The sequence below is a fragment of the Syngnathoides biaculeatus genome, chromosome 7, assembly GCF_019802595.1.
Source record: "Syngnathoides biaculeatus isolate LvHL_M chromosome 7, ASM1980259v1, whole genome shotgun sequence".
In the NCBI taxonomy this organism is placed as follows: Eukaryota; Metazoa; Chordata; class Actinopteri; order Syngnathiformes; family Syngnathidae; genus Syngnathoides; species Syngnathoides biaculeatus.
In genome coordinates, this window is record NC_084646.1 from 10,306,967 (window position 1) to 10,325,702 (window position 18,736).

Consider the following 18,736-nt stretch of genomic DNA (forward strand, 5'->3'; position numbering starts at 1 on the left):
TAAAATCAACTGTGCAAAAATTGTCTAATCATCGAGCATCGTATCAAAAAAATAAAAAAATTGAACCCCCCCCCACCCCAAAAAACCCAACAAATCAGGATTTTTTTTTTTTTTTAACAATCAGAATCCGGCGAAATGAAAGCCCTCCGCCCCAAATGTTCGGGGAGCCCAATTTGAAGCGTTCTCGTTTGCTCGGCGCCCCCCCCCCCCCCACACACACACACACACAATCTCCTCCTCCCCCCCCCCCCGCCCAGGGATAGATAGCACCTCCACTTGTGTTGCCCACAGATAAAGTCCACCATTTGCACGCCGAAAATCACATTCTTAATTAGAAAAGGCGCGCGCTCGTGCCTTGCGCGTGAACTCGCTCGCTCCCAGATGGCATCGCGCGCGCGCGCGCGCAAGAAGTGGATTCCTGTGTGTGCGTGCGCGCGCCCGCGCGTGCGTGCATTTTGCCTTAATGAGTCAGCGCGCATGTTGGAACACGTGATCACTTCGTTTTAAGGTGCCGCTTGTTTTTCTTTTCTTATTTTGTTTTTGCTGAGTTGTCAAACTTGCAGACAAGTAAGTGCAAGGTGATGTTTTTATGTTCTGATTTGAACTTTAGTGCTTTTTTTTTTTTGTGGCTTTTTCTCCAGGGCTCGGCGGCTCCGCGCGAGGCCACGAAGCCGTCGAACGAGTCCGACCGGCGGGCTTCGATCCCGGGGAGGCCTCCCCTTTCCACGCTCCCGAACATCCCGGTTGTTCAGCAAAGTTGAAAATAATTCAAAACAAACAAATAAAAATCTAATGCAGGTCACGGCGAGTCTCGAGCTTGATGAAAGTGGGAATTTTGAATTGAAATCATGAACTGGCAGGTTGAATAATTGCTTGTAAAAAAAAAAAAAAAAAAAAAGCGTCATATGAGACAGATTGTCTTTATTTTCTTGATCTTCTCTTTGCGGTTAACAAAAAGCTTTCAACCTTCTTCTGACACGTGACATTTGACCCGATGAGTCTTTTTTGTTTCTTAAGATAGAAAATCCACACCTCAGAATTGAAATTCAATTTGTAAAACACAAAGGAAGTAAAATCTAAATTAAACAATTGGGCTTTCTTTTTTTTTTTTGTGTGTGCGTGTGACGTAATTTATTCAAGTGCCATTTCTTGGGCGGGGGGGGGTGTGTAAACAATATAACCCGTATCTAATGAGTGCCAATCGAGGGGAGGGTAGGAATAATAATAGATGATCGATAATAATCAAGAAAAATCATCATTGGAATGTACACAATAAATAAAGTTAAAGGCCTCCTTATTCTGTTTTTTTTTTTTTTTTTGTGGTGCTTTTCCTTTTCTTCTGGCGTATAAACATTTACATTTGTTACAATCCCGGCACGCGGGAACTGGGAAAAGTCCTTTCCGCTTTCCTCCGCGTGCCTTTCTGTACATGCACGTCGAAAGGAGTCAGAGTTGTTGTGGCTTTCGATTCGAGTTTGTTTGTTTTTTTGTTTGTTGCGGGGCGCGCGTCCGTTGCGCTTACATGGCGGCGGCGTGCGCGGACGAGTAGGGGTCCATCCCCGACTTGCTCATTCCCGGGAAGAGGATGTAGGCCACGGGCGGCTGCAAGCTGGACGCCGACCAGGCGCTGCAGTTGCACGGCACCACGTAGCCCGGGTTCGTGGGCGACGGGTGGGTGTGCGTGTGCGGGTGCGGGTGCGGCTGCGCGGGGCAGCCCAGCGCCCCGAAGGCGCCGCCCTGGTAGCCCAGCGACGAGTAGGGCACCCCGGCGGCGGCGGCGGCCGCCAGGGCGTGCGGCACGTCGGCCACCTTCTGTCCGAAGCCGGCCGCCGCCGCGTCCAGGAAGGACGAGTAGGGGGAGGTGGAGGCGGGCGGCAGGAAGGCGCGCGCCGCCGCCGCCGCCGCCGCCGCGGCCGCCGTCGTCTTGTCGCCCGGCCCCAGCAGCGCGTCGGACGGCAGCGGCAAACCCTTGAGCTGCTCCGAGTCGCCGTGCAGGTAGGGCAGCGGGAAGACGTAGCGGTCCTTCTTCAGCAGGTTCTTGGGCTTGCGCCGGGGCCGGTACTTGTAGTCCGGGTGCTCCTTCATGTGCTGGGCCCGCAGCCGCTTGGCCTCGTCGATGTACGGCCGCTTCTCGGCCTCGGACAGCAGCTTCCACTCGGCGCCCAGCCGCTTGCTGATCTCGGAGTTGTGCATTTTGGGGTTCTCCTGGGCCATCTTCCGCCGCTGGCCCCGGGACCAGACCATGAAGGCGTTCATGGGTCTCTTGATGTGGTCGGCCGGTTTGGACATGTTGGCGGAGGCGGCGGCGGCGGTGGGAGAGACGGGGAAGAGGGCCAAAGAGAACCGGGGGGGGGGAAAAAAAAAAAAAAAAAAAAGTTGCTATCTGGAGTTCACCTGCAGTTGCGAAGATGCGGGATGGCTGCAGGCATGCCACACGTCTCGCCGGGTGGGGGGCAAAAACAAAAGGAGAAAAAGTGCAAGACCAAAAAAAACAAAAACAAAAAAAAAAACAAAAACAAAAAAGAGAGGTCAAAATCCAAAGAGGCGAGCGCTTGAAAAGTCCACCGAAGAGCGCGCGGGCATCTCAAACAAGAAGAAGAAGAAGAAGAAGAAGAATCCACAAGAAGAAGAAAAATGTGACAGCGATAAAGTCTCTCCTTCCTTCCTTCCTTTCTTTCTTTCTTTCTTCCCCCGTCGCGTCCTTGCTGCTCTTTCTCTCTCTTTCTCTCTCTCTGTCGTGGTGGTTTTTGTCGCGGCGGCCGTCGGTGCGCTTTTGCCTCCTTTTGCTTCTTTGCACCACCTGGCGCGCCTCGCAAATGAGCGCGGGAAGCGGCGAGGCGCGAGCCAAGGGCGGCGCACTTCAAAGGCAGGGCTTGCGTGGCCTTCCTTGCACGCGACGTGACGTCACGCGCGGCGCGACGAGGTGCGCTGCGCTGCGCGCGAGGCGGGCCCCGGGAAACTTCCCACCTGCCCGCGGGCCGCCAATCGCTCGCGAGGCGGGCGCACCTTCGCCGGATCCGCTCATAAATACAAATCCGTTCCAGAAAGAAGAAGAAGAAGAACAAGCGACGATTCTCCCACCCAAAATAAGACGGTCTTCAAAAATCAGCAGAAAAATCCATCAAATATGTTCCTTCCAAAAATAAATCAATAAAAATCCCCAAATATGCCAATGTTTCATATTTACTTAAAAATTCGAATGAGTTCCAGGAGAAAAAAAAATCGACATTAAAAATGACAATTCCAACCAAATATTATACAAAAAGTTATAATAAGGCATGTAAGATGCAACACAAAAATGTATAACTCCTTTTCAAATGTACAGAAAAAGACGTTTACATCATCGTAATCTCCATTAGCAAAAAGAACAAAATTTAACTACAAAAATTTAGGAAATAACCCCCCACTCCCTCCGAAAAAAAGGTATAACCCCTCAAGAAATGACAATAAGAGGGACATTCAAATCCTCCCAAAATGCAATAATCTTGCAAAAAATATGTTTGTAAAAAAAAAAAAGAAAATTCCCGTTTTATTTTGGTTGGGGGCGACAGGGTGAAATAAATGGACCAAAATTTTGTTGATAATCCTCCTACCACCCCCCCCCAAAAAGGAAGAATTCTAGTCGAGCTCAAAGATGCATTAATATTGGGGGAAATTCTAAAATGAATGACGAAATAGAAATGACGAGCAAGAAGTGTAGCAATAACAATCTTTTAGTTGGCTGCCATTAAAACTAACGACACTTTTTTAATTTTGTTCCTAAGTAGGTGCCGCCTAACCAACGTGTGAATGTAACCACATGCTGAGGTATTAAATCATTTTCAAGGCACTCATTATGATTAATTGCAAAGTGTGTACGGCACGACTGCGGCCGTCGCGACAACAAGTCGTCGCATGAAGACTTCAAAAAAAAGAAAATGACTCCCACCAGACCAAGTAGAGTCATGACGTCATTGGAGCAAAGGCACTTGCATTGCACAAGCAATCCAAGAAAATTCATAATCATATTCAGCATAATAAACGTGCAATTGTTGTTTTCAAGATGGATTTTTGGATCTGCTGGGAGTGCTCTCTCTCTCTCTCTCTCTCTCTCTCTCTCTCTCACCCCCCTCGCGCATGCGCGTCCTTCGCGCGTCAAGGAGCAGGAAGAAATTATTCTTTTTAAAATTCTAGGGAGGGGTGGGGGCAAAGAAGAAGAAGAAGAAGAAGAAGAGAGGAAAAAGGGACAATTGGGCTGCGAGCGGGACGCGACTTCTTCCTGGACGAGTTGCGCGCGCGAGGCTTCTGCGGGATTCAGCAGCGCACAAGGTAAAATATCGGCATCAGAAAAATATAAATATATATCAAAAAAAGACGTTTGCGTGATACCCAGTATCTCAGGAGCCAGTCAATAAGATATGACACGTGCTGAAATGATTATTTAACAGTATTATTTATTCTCTTGGTAAAACTCGTTCGTGACTGGTAGAAGCGTGTTCCTGATCTGATGATCAATAATCCATACATTTACAGATGAGATCAGATAACACAGATATATGCTGCACCATAAAATATTCATTTACACCGATAATGCAAAATACGTTTTTGTCTAATCCCACAAAAACATGAGCAATTTTTAATTCGAGCATTGGCCACCTGATCTAACTCCAAATTTTGATTGATTTAAAAAAAAAATGCGCACGTATTCAAAGCATTCTTCATTTTCAAAACGTCTTATCTGCCGGTCGATATTTCATCTCGACACTGATGACAAAAGTTGAAAGAAATCGCGAGCGCGTAGGGCGGCGCGTGCACGCTCGCGTAACTGTCCGTGGTGCTGAAGCTCCGCGTTCCCAGTTTGAGATTCAACTTGAAGCCACGCCCATCCCTCTCCTACGCCCCGCCCCCTCCCATCATCAACAAAAGCAACAAAATTATCCGCGGCTGCAAAATGTTTTCTTCCGACTTAGCGCCCGACTTCAGTAACTCACTTGTTCGGGCCAAAAGCCTCTTTTGTGGGGGTCGGGGGTGGGGGCGATATGCTAAACACACAAACGCTGATGAATATTTGACGCAACTGGAGGAGACGGATGAAATATGAGCAATGGCATTTTTTTTTTTTTTTTTTTAAGGAGTCTAGAAACAACATTTGAAGCGCCGGGCTTCTGTGATTTAAACGGAGAACAAATTTCAGTCTTTAATCTTTTCAAGAGGGGAAGTAAAAAAAAATAAAATAAAATAAATGGGTTGCAAAAGTGCGCACACCCACATAGCTGGGGATGTGGCTAATGAATAATATTCAAAGTCAGTAAATGAGAGTCAGCACACACCTGTCATTATTCAAAGTGTGTCTCATTAATAAGTTTAGATGCTCCAGTAGGTTTTTCCTGCCCCCACCCCCTCCCCCAACCACCGCACCTCCTTTTTTCTCATCCTAGCAGAAGCCTGAAGGTTTTGTGGTAACACTGACTCCGTATTTGGACCTATAATCTGCAACAATTACATTAAAAACGTTGAGTAAAAAATCGAGATAATGCGGTTGCTGAAGTGTGCACACCCTCGTGGGTTGTGTTCAGAGCGAGCCAATCGCCGTTAAACTCGTGACGTCGCCCGGAGAGACTCGCCGTGTCACAGTGAAATTGAACTTCTGATTCCATTCGAGACCTCCTCGACCCCAACAGGGGAGGAAAAACAAATTCACAAAGAAGAGTCACAAAACCGCACTCGGTCATTCTCAAAATTTTGAATGACATCTCTCGCTATGCACACTTCAACCTCAAAAAATATCAGAATGATCGCCGCAATACGCCGGCTGAGCGCAGAGCACACAAACCAACACACATTTCAGATTTGTTTGAAGAATATAATCATATAGGCCGACACCAGCAACCATTGGGTGAACTTGGTTGAGACGTTCCCCGGGTACTTCTGAGACATCTTCCCGCTGAGCGTGCAAGCGATAAACTTTGCTTTAAAGTGACAACAGCGCCCCCGCAGGTGACAGCCAGATCATGCATTTTCCCCGTTAACTTCATCGTTAAAAATAGAAATATGTATGATGGAATACCCATCCGCTAAAAATATAAATATATATTATGGAACATCCATCCATTTCCTGAGCCGCTTATCCTCACCAGTGTCGCAGGAGTGCTGGAGGCTATCCTAGCTATCTTCGTATGAGAGACCAGGTGCCCCCTGAGCTGCTCGCCAGGCAATATGATCAAAGGAGTGATTGTTATGATGTTATTGTTAATTGTTTTAATGGGATTTTTCGGGTTTTAATATTTCATTGCAAATTGATTTAATTATTATTCAGTATTTTATTTTAAGGTGGACATGACTAAGTTTTCTTCATCGAGGATGGAAATAAACCCATCAATTATAAAATAATTTTTTAAATGTATCTAAAATACTTTAATATAAATATGGAAGGTTATGATGACGAGTAATTTTTTTTTTTTTCAGGATTTCTTACTTTTTCCAGTTTTATTGTTTTAAAAAGTCACGCTCCTCGTCAACGCTAAAACGAGTGCAGATTGACTCAGCAGAGTCCCTGCAGGTGGCACCCGGTTACTGCAATTCACTGTAAAGTACATTTCATCAAACGCATTATATATATATATATATATACATATATATATAATGTCAGGGGTTGTCGGGGGAGCGAGGGATGAGGGGAAGCAAAGGTGATAAGAAGAAGAACATCAGAGAGCGCCCGGGTCCGCACGGCCCCCATTCAAGTCTACAATTATACAATTAGGATTAAAGGGGCCCGCCGGAGATCGGGCCAGATAAGCCATCGCAAAAGTCAAGACGACGTGACTCACCGCTGACCTTCATTAACTCAAAGAAATTCATTGGCGAAGAACAAGAGGCGGCGCTTTTTCAATTACGACTGTCGGTGCTCCCGGACAGCGAGGAGAATGTTCCGCCGTTTAGCGATGTCGTCAACGGTCGCAGGAAGCGGAGCCGCTATGCTCATTTTTGGTAACCCGCCTACGCCGTTTGATGTTATATGTTAGCATAGAGCAGGAACGCTTTTGCTACCATATGATGTGCTTGAACATTTTCTTTTGTTTCAAGTGTACAAAGTTTCATCTTCTTTGGCTTTATGTGTCAGTTTTATCGTAGACCTAAACTTGGGACTTTGCCTCCCCCCCCCCCACCCAAAAAAAAAAAAGCATTTACAATGTATTTCATGTTTTCAGAATTTGGGGGTAAAAATATTTCAAACTTTTTGTTTTTATATGTTCTCGTAAGGCGGCACAGTGGATCAGCTGGTTAAGCGTCGGCCTCCACATTTCTGAGGTCCCGGGTTCGATCCCGGATCCACCAGTGTGGAGTTTGCGCGTTCTCCTCCCACGTCCCAAAAACATGCAACATTTCCATTGGACACTCTAAATTGCCCCTAGGTGCGACTGTCTGTCTCCATGTGCCCTGCGATTGGCCGGCGACCAGTTCAGGGTGTACCCCGCCTCTTGCCCTTTGACGGCTGGGATTGGCTCCGGCGACCCCTGTGAGCATAAGCAACTAAGAAAATGGATGGATGGATGCTCTCTCGAAGACACAGATTTTCAACAACTGCAGGTGGGTGTGCAACGTATCCCCCCCCCCCCCCGAAATAAATTGGTTCACTCTAAACACATAATATTAAGCTAGTGTGACTCGGCACTTTTTAGGGCGCGCGGGTCTGTTGCCATGGTAACCGCATCCCCATCAAACAGCGGCGCTCTAAATGGAGACTGAATACATTTAAATAAATCACTCCATATGGAAATGAAGTACCTGGGAGGCATCTCACTGTGTGTGTGTGTGTGTGTGTGATCCGAATGTCTTCCCGATCCGGAGCTCTTTTAATGGACAGTCTCGCGTGTCGATCATCGTACCGTGGTGCCCCACTTTACTGCATTCATGGAGAGAATTACAATTAAAATTGTTTGATCCTCGCGTCACGGTGGCTCAGCTGGTAAAACGCTGGCCTCACGGTAATGAGGACCCGGGTTTGATCCCGGCCCCGCCTGAGTGGAGTTTGCATGTTCTCCCCGTGCCCGCGTGGGTTTTTTTTCCGGCTGGGCACTCCGGTTTCCTCCCACATCCCAAAAACCTGCAACATTAATTGGACACTCTAAATTGCTCATAGGTGCGATTGTGACGGCAACTGTTGTTTGTCTCCATGTGCCCTGCGATTGGCTGGCGACCAGTTCAGAGTGTGCCCCGTCTCCTGCCCGTCGACAGCCGGGATAGGCTCCGGCCCTTGTGAGGATAAGCGGCAAAAGAAAATGTTTGTCTCCATGTGCCCTGCGATTGGCTGGCGACCAGTTCAGGGCATACCCTCTCTCCTGCCCGCTGACAGCTGGGATAGGCTCCAGCACTCCCCGCGACCCTCGTGAGGATAAGCCCGCGAAGAAAATGGTTTGATCCTTCCCACATACTTTAAGCACACCCACCTGGTAAATGTATTAGAGCAGACTTTGGAAAGTATTGCTAGGAAAGGCGTAATATCTTTTTGAAAAATAATCCTTAGTTGTATGTTGTCCACAAAAGAGGCAAAGAGTGCTCGCATCAAGTAGTCTGTCACGCTTAAGATCAATGTCAAAGTGACGCATAAAGCAAAAGAGAAGTTTGTACTTCAAAATGTCCCCCCAAATCTGCTAGCTTAATACTAACATATGATGTTAAACGGTATTGGCTGACTCATGGAAATGAAGCATAAATATGAAAATAATTTTCAAGCACTTGCTGTATTAACCAACACAAACACAAGACAGCGATGTGGACGAAAAAAAAAAAAGAGGGTTAAAAATGGAATATTTAACCGGCAAAATGTACAGCCCAAAGTCCACAATACGGCGAGCCAATGAATAATTGATGCCCACCCTCAAAATGACATAATTCTACGACAAATTGGCATCAAGGACCGACTGTAGCTTCAGCCCAAAAGAGAGTTTTTCAGCCAATAATTGACAATGAAGCTGAAAAACAAACACATTTGTGACCGTCCAATCGCAAACACGGACGTGTTCGTTCGCCGCAACCCGATCCGGACGATTTCGAGGACGTCCGTTTTCCATCTTTGAGACAAACTATAAAAGTTCATATGACAACGTTTTTGACAGTCAAGAAAATTAAAATGCCACAGCGGCAGCCATTTTTTTTTCCATGTAAGAAAGATCTTGGAAATCGCGGACTTTTGTTATTAGCGCGTCGCGTTTGACCTCGGTTAGCGAGGCGACTTCCTGTGTAGAAAAGGACGGTCCTCAACGAACGCAGGCGTAAATAACATGCAGGTAGCCGCGGGTTTCGGCGCACAAAAACACGAACAAGTGTCTCTTCGCTGCGAACATTCATGATGTCGTGGCAAAAGTCCGGGAATTTCACTTCATTTGTCCAAACTCGAGTCCGCATGCATTATTTAACTGCACCGTGGCTTTGGTTTCAGAGCACGTTCAGACCCAGGAGGAAGCGCCGCTTCATGGGAAATTTGGCAAACTTGGTTCACAAAAACAAAAAAAAATCGGAAGTCGTCAGGACACAGGTAGTGGGCCACATTGCTTTGGTTCCGTTTTTTGGGTCCAAGAAGTTTCAAACTCGCGGGAGTTGCTGGATGGAGCCTATGCCAGCTAACATCCGGCAAAAAGTCAGACTACGCCCCGAACTGGTCGCCAGTCTGGGTCATTTTTTTGCCATTTCTGGGTTCTTTTTAGAAGAGTTCAGCATTTTCACGTGAACCTTAGTAGATCTACAAAAAAGTGCCAAGAAGTCCGACCCAAAAGAGACGGACGGGAAGTCTGCCACATTGGCCCAAAAGCAGACGTTTTAGCCTCCTTTTGGTCTTTTTTTTTTTTTTTTTTTTGACTTTCACCCTTTCCGGGCAGGGGTTGCAAATTTGCAAAAGGTTTAATATTATCAAAAATTTGAAGTTCAAGAGTATCATTTTCTGAAAGTATCAGATTTTTCTCTCTGCAAAATTTTATTTAGTCCAGAGAGGCTTAAAATCAAACCAGCCCGAGAAATTTTTATCTGATTTGTTACCAAATTAGAACCACGTTTCCAAGATTTAGATGATTTTTTTTTTTTGTTTCCAGTGGACGTGGCGGCAAAGCCCCCCAAAATTGACAGCTTTGATAACTCCCGCAATTGTGAAAAATTCAGCCCCCGCGAGCGATTTCACTGAGCAACGTGAAATTTGGTAGACGCGTCGATCACGTGCAGACCCACAAAAAGTCTCAAGATGGCGACCGTATTAGCTTCGAAGTGGCCATTTTAAAGTTGTTTTTGTCGCTTATTTTAGCAAAAGTTGCCATTCAAAGCCTGTCACACTGAGCAACACGAAACTTGATTGACACGTCTATCGTGAAGAGACCTAAAAAAAAAAAAATAAACTCTCAAGAAGTTATGATTATATAGATTCAGGGTGGCTGCCATCTTTTTTTCCCACCGTCTTTCATTTTGCCCAATTCCAAGTATGTCAAAAATGCAAACTTGTCTTTTTGGTTTTGGTCTGATTGCTGCTAAATCAGTGACGCCTCTGCTGTTCTTGACCACAATACGTTCCAGAAAACGGATCGAGAAGTGATTTGTTCGAAAACCGAATCTTTGTTTCCCATTGAAATGAATGGAAAAAGAAATGATGCGTTCCAAGCCTAAAAAAATTGGGCTTTTAAAGCATTTTTTTTAAAAGCTTTTCCTGATAATAAACTGTATAGTAGAAATAGATATATAGTTTAAATACTTTATAAACTAAAATAATTTCAGAAGTATATTTATTTTTTGCTTAAAATATATGCTTTAGTAGTAGAGTACACTCGGCTGGGAGTGCATTGTCATATCTGTAGCGACTCGGCCCCCAGCCTTGTTAAAAAAAAAAAAAAAAATTCATTCACAAAAGTGCAGAATAACTTTAAACGAGCAACTTTCCTTCTTTGGAGCCATGATTGGGGGTTAATACGGTCGTCCTCCACAAGAAGGGTCAGCTGGTCTGGCCATGTGCAATATGTTTTTTCCTGGTTTTGTCGGGGGCGTTCGAGTACCAATTTTCGTTCAAAAACAGAAGGACAAAAAATCTTGAAATGTTCGTTCGAAAACCGATTTGTTTGAAAAGAGAACCGAGGCTTTACTGTGTGAGATAAATGAGCGCCACTAAAATATGACAAATATTATTCTTGGTTATCGCGTGTCCGCTACACAGCCGCAAAGTTAAAACTACCTCCTAACTAAAAAAAAAAAAAATTAATTAGCAAGCTAACAGCAAATGCAACTTTCCATCGGAGACCAAAGTTGTGGGTTGAATGTGCAAAAATGTTATTTATTTTTTTTAAAAAGTCATAATTCTTGTTGACTTGCGATGCTCCGGCGGTGCGCAGCTTTCAGTGCTGCTTCTTCACGCGGTTGAAAGGAGGAAATGGAGGCAAAGCCAGAAAAGTGGAGGGGTGGACGCAGATGGAAGGTCTCTATTGTCAAACAAGGAGACCTTTTTTTTTTTTTTTTTTGCTTTATATATATATATATATAATAATAACACACACACGGGGGGGGGGGGGGCACCAACTAGTCCTCACATTCCAATGTGTGTGTGTGAGTGGAAATAGGCCGGGCAACAATTAATTTGCGAGTGAATTGAGGCAGGATCTATTACTCCCTCTCTCTACTTCTATTGCTCTCATGGAAAATCTATTTGGCTCGCCTTTTGTGTCCAATATAATTTAATGCCCCCTTTTATTAATGGCCTGAAATAATTATGGCGGGGGGCCCTTTTGTGATTCTCGAGTATGTTTCATTTAATTGTGTAATAAATGTCTAATCGGCCCCGCCATCTGAAGCCATTATGGGCGCTAAAATTAACAATTACGCCACAAATGTCTCGCTGAATGCGTTGGGGAGCGTGTGTGTGTGTGTGTCTGTGGGGGGGGTGGGGGGGGTCCGCTCTATAGAAATGGCTGCTGATAACAAGACACATATAAATCATTCATGAGAATTTTCACACAAACAGAGAAAGCAGCAGATAGTGGCGAGAAAGAGTGCAGGAAGAAAAGCGGAGAAGAAAGAGTCCATTCAGAAAGGGGGCTGCCTCTCTCTCCCTCGCCATTTAAATGTTTTTTTTTTTTTCTTAAGTGATAGATTTCAGTGCCGCACGTCGACGCAAACGCGCCCCCCCCGCCCCCCACCTTGCGGGTCGCCGCTAAGCCGCGTGGCGGGTGACCCGAGGCCATTAAAGAGGCGGCGCAGGGATTGTTTTCTTTGGCCTCATTTCATGGCGGGCTTCCGTCTTCATCAGCGGCCAAAGCAGCGGGAAAATAACCCCCCCCCCCCCCACGAACACTTTTCAGGCAAATGTGCCGTCGTCGGCCGTCGACAATCTCTTTGAAATCAAAAGTCGGAAAATAACATTACGTACTGCATCGTAATCTCATTCAAAAAATATCCTTACTATCCAAGAAAACATTTTTTTTTAATCCTCACGAGAATGAAGTTGGGTGCATGTTTGTATATTTATTCGAGTAATTCTTTTTTTTTTAAACAGACAATTAAAAAATACATTTTTGAGGAAAAGTTTTCTACAGAAAGGATGTATATTTTATTTATTTTTTAAATTTTATTTTATAATAAAAACAAAATAATCTAAAGTAGCTATTTGTCAAATGTAGCTACGACGGGGATAACAAAAATGAGGAATTGAAAAAAAAAGTCTTGATACTTTTGGTGGAAAAGTTGAATATTTTGCACTAATGAAAGATATTTTGGTAAAAAAAAAAATCATCTTTTAGAGGAAAAGAGTGGCAATCGATGCCCCCCCCCCCCCACACGCAATACACAAATTTCTTTTAAAATATTTTTCTGAACAACTTCTTCAAAAATAATGGCAGTTTTCTTGAAAATATGGTTTATATTTTGGAAACTTGTTCTAAAATATTTCATTGAACTGCATTTCTTAAAATCTTCTAAACCTCAGAAATAACTTTCTCGCTGCCGAATAACTAAATTGACGCCCCCTTTCCCCCCAAAAAATTGAATTTTTAGTTGAAAATGTATATTTTGTATATTCTGGACTTTTTCTTCCAAAATGCTAAAGTTTTATTTAGGAAAAAGTACAGCTTTTTTTTTTTTTTTTCTTAAAAATATACAAGAAAACAAAAGATTATTTTTCCACTCAAACATGTTTATGACAAAAAAAAAAATCCCCAAAAATGGACAATTTCTTTCCCCTACCCCAAAAAGTGGAACCAAGCGCCGCCATCTTCACGCACGGCCGTCGGCGGTTTACAAAAAAGCCGAGAGGCGATTTCGCGCAGCCGGTGAGGAATCGAGGAGGGAAATTGGCCGTGAAAGGTGACGCACGGAATTGAATTTGCGGGGAGGGCAACGAGGTGCGAGGCGACGCCGAGAGAGACGCGTTTGTCTTGGGTCGCTCGCGCCTCACTTTTAATCCTGACAAAACCGCCCGGCTAGCGTTTATTTGACGACAGTTCGATACGAATGGATAAATGTGGTCCTTTTCGCCTGAAATGTGGGGGCGCTCTCTGCGAAGTCCACTGCGCATTGCAGCTTTACAGATGCCAGGTGGAGGGCGTCGTTGGGCGGGGTCACCGTTGCACAAAAGCTGGAGAAGACGCGCCAGGAAGTCTGACATAATTCAAAAAATCTTACTATTTTCAATTATGGCTTTATTCTTGATTTTTTTTGTAATTTAATTTATCATTAAAGAACTTTTCAAAATTATTTTTGAATTTTTTAAAATATTTTTTTAATATGGCTTGAAAAGAGCTGATATTTTTCTTCAAAAAGATAACTTCCACCCCCCCAAATTTAATTATTATTAATTGTTATATTATTAAATTTAATTATTATTTTAAAAATGGAAATGGACGTTCACATTTTTAATAGCAGCTTTTTGCCTAAAATGATGACATTTCTTCTTAAAAATACAATTTTGTCCTGAAAAATGTTTGGCTTTTTTCTTGGATATAGAAAAATGCTGAGTTGAAAATAAATTTGTTGTTCTTGAAAGCAGTTTTTTAAATTACCCACATTTGTTCTAGAAATATGAAATTATATTTCCCGTCCTAAATTTAACTTTTTTTCTCAAAATTAGCTGGCCCCATTTTTTTTTAAACCATCAAACATTTTGTTTTGATTTTTACACAAAGATGAGCACATTTACTTTTTACAATAATTTCCTTCAGTGATTATTTTTGGTCTTAAAAATAAACATTTTCATCAACATTTTCTTTAAACAGGACTTTTTTTTGCCATAGAAGAGAACACTTTGCCTCAATTTTTTTTAAATTCAACAATAACATTTTTTCTTCCAATCTTTACTGCCTTTTTCCCTAAAAAAAAAAAAAGTAATTTTTTTTCTCTCAAAAAGACAATTTTGTTTCACATGCCAGACTTTTTTCCCCTCCCAATAATTTGTTCTTATTTTATTTTCAGAAAAACATTTTATACTGAAAATAGACTTGAAAAATACAAGGCATTTTCCTAAAAATAATTAAAAAAAAAAAAAACCTTCAGGATTGTTCAAAAATGTCCTGAAAAACAGATTTTTTTTCCCCAAGAAAAAAATATTTTTTTTCCTTGAAAAAAAAAAAAAAAGCTTTTTTATTCTACAAATGGATGACCCTAACCCCTAAAAAAAAAAAAAATCCAAACAAAGGAGGACTTTTTCCCCTTAAGAACATTGATTTTGTGAAAAACCAAAATACACTTTTTGCAATCATTTTGGGCCTTTGCAGGGTTCCTCGAAGAATCCACGAGTCAGCAGTTTGTTGCTTGAAGGCAATGGCGTCACTGGCTGTCTGCAGCAGAGTGCCTGCCTTCCTTTCTGCCCTCCTTCGTTCGTTCCTTCCTTCCTTCCTCGGCACCCGTGCGGAAGTGATGGCACCCCTGCGGTATCTTCGTGACATTTAGTCACACAGCGTCGCTCTTTGTCTTGCAGGAGAGCGAAAGGCTATAATTGGAGCCATCATCTGCGGCTGAGAGGCTAAATGAGGGATCCCTCGACTCTGGGATTACCCTTTTTTTCTTGCTTTTTTTTTTGTGTGTGTGGGGGGGGGGGAGAGAAGACGTACTCCTCCAACGCGGCCCTTTCTCACGTCCAAATGTGTCCTGTCAGGGAGGCTTAGCGCAAATCTACATAATCCCCTTTCATCGCAATTAAAGATAGCAGTGAACAATAAAATTGCTTGCTCTCCGGTTTGTTTCGCGCGGCTTTGAGGCGGCCAAAAGGTGACACGCGGCTGACAAAATATCCGAGTTTTCCGCACGCGCCACAAACGAGGGCGAACCAGGGAGGATGGCGGCGAAAGCGTGCAAATTTCACGCCCGTCAAACGTCGGAAAAACAATTCATAATGAAAAGGGGGGGGGGGGGGAACCATCCCGATGTCCTGACTCGGGTGCATATTTCGACCCGGAATCGACGTTTCCTGATGTCGCGATATATAATTGATGTCTTGTCTCATGTTACGTACAATAAATATGATACAATAAAGTATACGCTTTGTATTAAAAACTAATTATCTAACAAGTGTAATTGTCATACCGACACATTTACATGATTGAGCACAAAAACATTCCAGATGAGCCTCAAAGATGAAGCCAATACATATATAAAACAATAAAAACACTTTGTGAAAGTATGCAAATGAGGCAAGGATTTGGATCTCGCCAAAATACAAATGGCAGAAACTTGAAGCCAACATACTAGCCACAAGATTTCCAGAATATTGGCTAACTAATAGCTAGTTAGCAATTTCGGTAGCTAAAAGTTGACCTAACCACGCTACCTTAATTGGATTTTCCGCATGAGCGTAACCGAGCAACTTTAAGTCACCTACTTGGCAAGACGGCGGCCCCGTTGCGACCTCCTGCCGGGAAGCTTCCGGCGTTTTCTCGTGGACTTGCACTCCTTGAGGACCAGGACGAGCATTCGCCGACGACTCCGATCCCGGTCGCCATTTTGTATTCCGTGTCAAATGTTGCAATCCTGCGGTGCCGGGTTACAATTCGGCATATTTTTTATTTTTAGCGCCACATAATGATCTGAACTAACCCCAAAAGTAACTTTCAAATTTTGAGAACATCCCAATTTTGCTTCTGGAACTTTCTTGTTCAGCATCTGCTCGCTCCATTGGGCAAAAGGCCCCAAACAGGAAGTAGAGGATTCAAAAACAGGAAGTCCTGCCTGGGTTGAACCAACCAAGTGCAATTTTTTTTCCAAGAATTGTTGCAGTTATAATTTTCATTTTCTTTGACTTCTTCTGTTATTTCTTTTCAGCCAAATAGTTAATAGCAGTTAATCAAACGTATTCAAGTGGATATTATTATTATTTTTTTTTTTTTTTTTTTTGGGGGGGGGGGGTCAATGTTTTGATTTGACCCTTTTGTACCGAAACTGGTCCAAGCACCAGTTGAAATGTTTCCCTCCAAATTTGTGTTCTTGCTTTGCCTTCCAAGAAACTTTTTTTTTTTTTTTTTTAAGAAAGTGTTTTGAGCCATTAAAGACAACAACGTTGCTATTAAATGTGATATTTTGCAACTCAAAGTCTCTTTTGTCTCTCGTCCTTGTGGTGTGTAAAACAAAACAACTTCCTGCACTGCTCCTCTTTTCATTTTTTTTTTCTTTTCTGTGACTTAGTTGTGGTTAAAAGTTATTAAACAGTAGCGTCAGAAATGCCGCCACAATCGCGCCTCGCTAGCCGTCGCTTTGTTCCCGTCGCGCCTCGCCCGACGCGTCGCGTCTGGAACGCGAGCCGGAGCGAAGCGGCCCCCGGGGCGAGCCAGACGGCGCACAATTATGAGCACTGAAATTCATAATCACCGTCACGTGACCCGGGAAGCGCCGAGGGACGGAAACGCGTCGACGGTTTTGTCGCATCTTCGCGCTCATACATAAATAACAATTTGACATTGTCGACCGTAAAAGTGTTGACAAGGTGACGACCGCTTGCATACAAGTGAGGTCAAAGTTGACCCCCTTTCACAATAAAATCAGCGCAAAGCAAAACGCATTATCCTTTATTTACGATAAATCATCGTAAAACAATAAGATGTAGCCTATTTTCTCGAACAATCCGGTATTGAGATCGCATGACAAGATATTGTTTTTGACGGGTTTTTGATGCTCGCTGAACTGAAGTCTAGTGAGCAAAAAAAAAAAAAATGTGCACACACAAAGAAAGCCGAAGAACAATTAAAAGCCGTTTGAGGATTCCGCCGCGGCCGCTGCCAGCCCAGCAAAGCGAGCGATGACTCCTGACCTTGATAAAGGGACGCCGACGTCTCTTGGAGCTTTTGCGCCGGCGATAGCGCCTTCGCTTAGCATCTAATTATTGTTTAATAAGCTCCCCCTGGCTTGTTTGTCAACAGCGTCTTTTCTAATCTGGCCGGCGGCCTGCGGGGCGCCGATAGCATCTTAAGCCTCTTGTTCCGGCAGCCTAGCCGAGCTGGCCCGGCCCTGGCCCGGCCCGGCCCGGCAGCCGCTACGCCGGCCACTCGCTCATTTACAAGCGGCATAGAGATAAACACGCCGCCGTCCTTTTTAATCTTCTTGCTGCAACGCTACGCAACAAAAGCGCGGGCCGCGGCCTTTGAACGCACCCCCTCGGGTTGAACGTAGCCCACTGGGGATTTGAACGCACCGTCACCTGTGTCGGCGGTCCCTCACACGCGGAACGAAGAGTATCCACGTATTAGTCCTTGTGAGGACAATGCCCTCGTTTTACTTGCTACCGTCGATCCCAAGCAGGAGGAGACCGACGCTAGCCTGTTAGCGTAATATAGTAAGCGAGCATTCTGTTGGTATTTTCGTTTTACTGGACTGCAGCATCGACTCCTGGAGAAAAATTCCTCGTGTGTTTTCACACACTCGGCCAATAAAGCTGATTCTCTAGATCTTGTATAGATACTAAAAGAACATAGCTCACTTTGGAACACACCAAAGTTGTTTTTTGATGGATTCAACGGACAGTAAAGCCTTCAGTTCTCAGGTCAGTAGCATGTAGTTAGCATTTTGGTTCTGGATTATTTTGAGCTTCTTGTATTCGGAGGCCCCGTAGCGCAGTGGTTAGAGCATGAGTTTGGTCAACCAGGGGTCATGAGTTCGTATCCCACTGGGGCCTCCAGTCCCTGAGAGGGATTGCGTGAGGAAGGGCATCTGGTGTAAAAACTGTGCTCAACAAATGGCGACCCCTAACGGGACAAGCCGAAAGAAAACTTACTATTCTCGGCTTGTGTTCTTCTGGTCGGTTGTGAAAACAGAAGAACAACAAAAACTTGTCCACGCTAAGCTAAGAAGGCTAAAAGATTCTCGAGGGGGTATAGCTTAGCTTCATTAGCTGGGCACAAGGACAAACTAGTGTTAGCTAGTTGGCTAACTAGCGTTAGTGTTAACTTCTGTTAGGAATATAATGATTTCGATTTGATTATTTCAAACTATAATGTCGACTGCATGGCTTTAAAGATTCTGGTTAGTAGCACAATTATACTATCGCAGCTTTTAGCTAGCATTCATCTGGTCAGATTTCAGAAACCAAATATCCATCCAACAATTCTCTTTGCCAGTTATCCTCACAAGGGTCGCGAGGAGCGCTGGAGCTTACTCCAGCTGTCAACACCCTAAACTGGTTGCACATAGAGACAAACTCACAATCACACCTCGGGGCAATTTAGAGTGTCCAATTAATGGTGCATGTTTTTGGGACGTGGGAGGAAACCAGAGTGCCCACCCGGAGAAAAGCCACCCAGGCACGGAGAGAACA

General features: G+C 44.1%; 1 protein-coding gene across 1 annotated transcript; it reads right to left on the bottom strand.

Annotated features, from left to right (window-relative positions):
• Positions 1-292: 292 nt before the first annotated feature.
• On the bottom strand, positions 293-3,162 carry sox14 (SRY-box transcription factor 14). The gene has a single exon (XM_061825783.1). It carries the CDS (start codon positions 2,287-2,289, stop codon positions 1,519-1,521), a length of 771 nt encoding a protein of 256 aa, XP_061681767.1. The 5' UTR covers positions 2,290-3,162; the 3' UTR covers positions 293-1,518.
• Positions 3,163-18,736: the final 15,574 nt, after the last annotated feature.

Coding starts and splice junctions, on each gene's coding strand:
- sox14 (XM_061825783.1), bottom strand. CDS start 2,289: ATGTCCAAACCGGCCGACCACATCAAGAGACCCATGAACGCCTTCATG.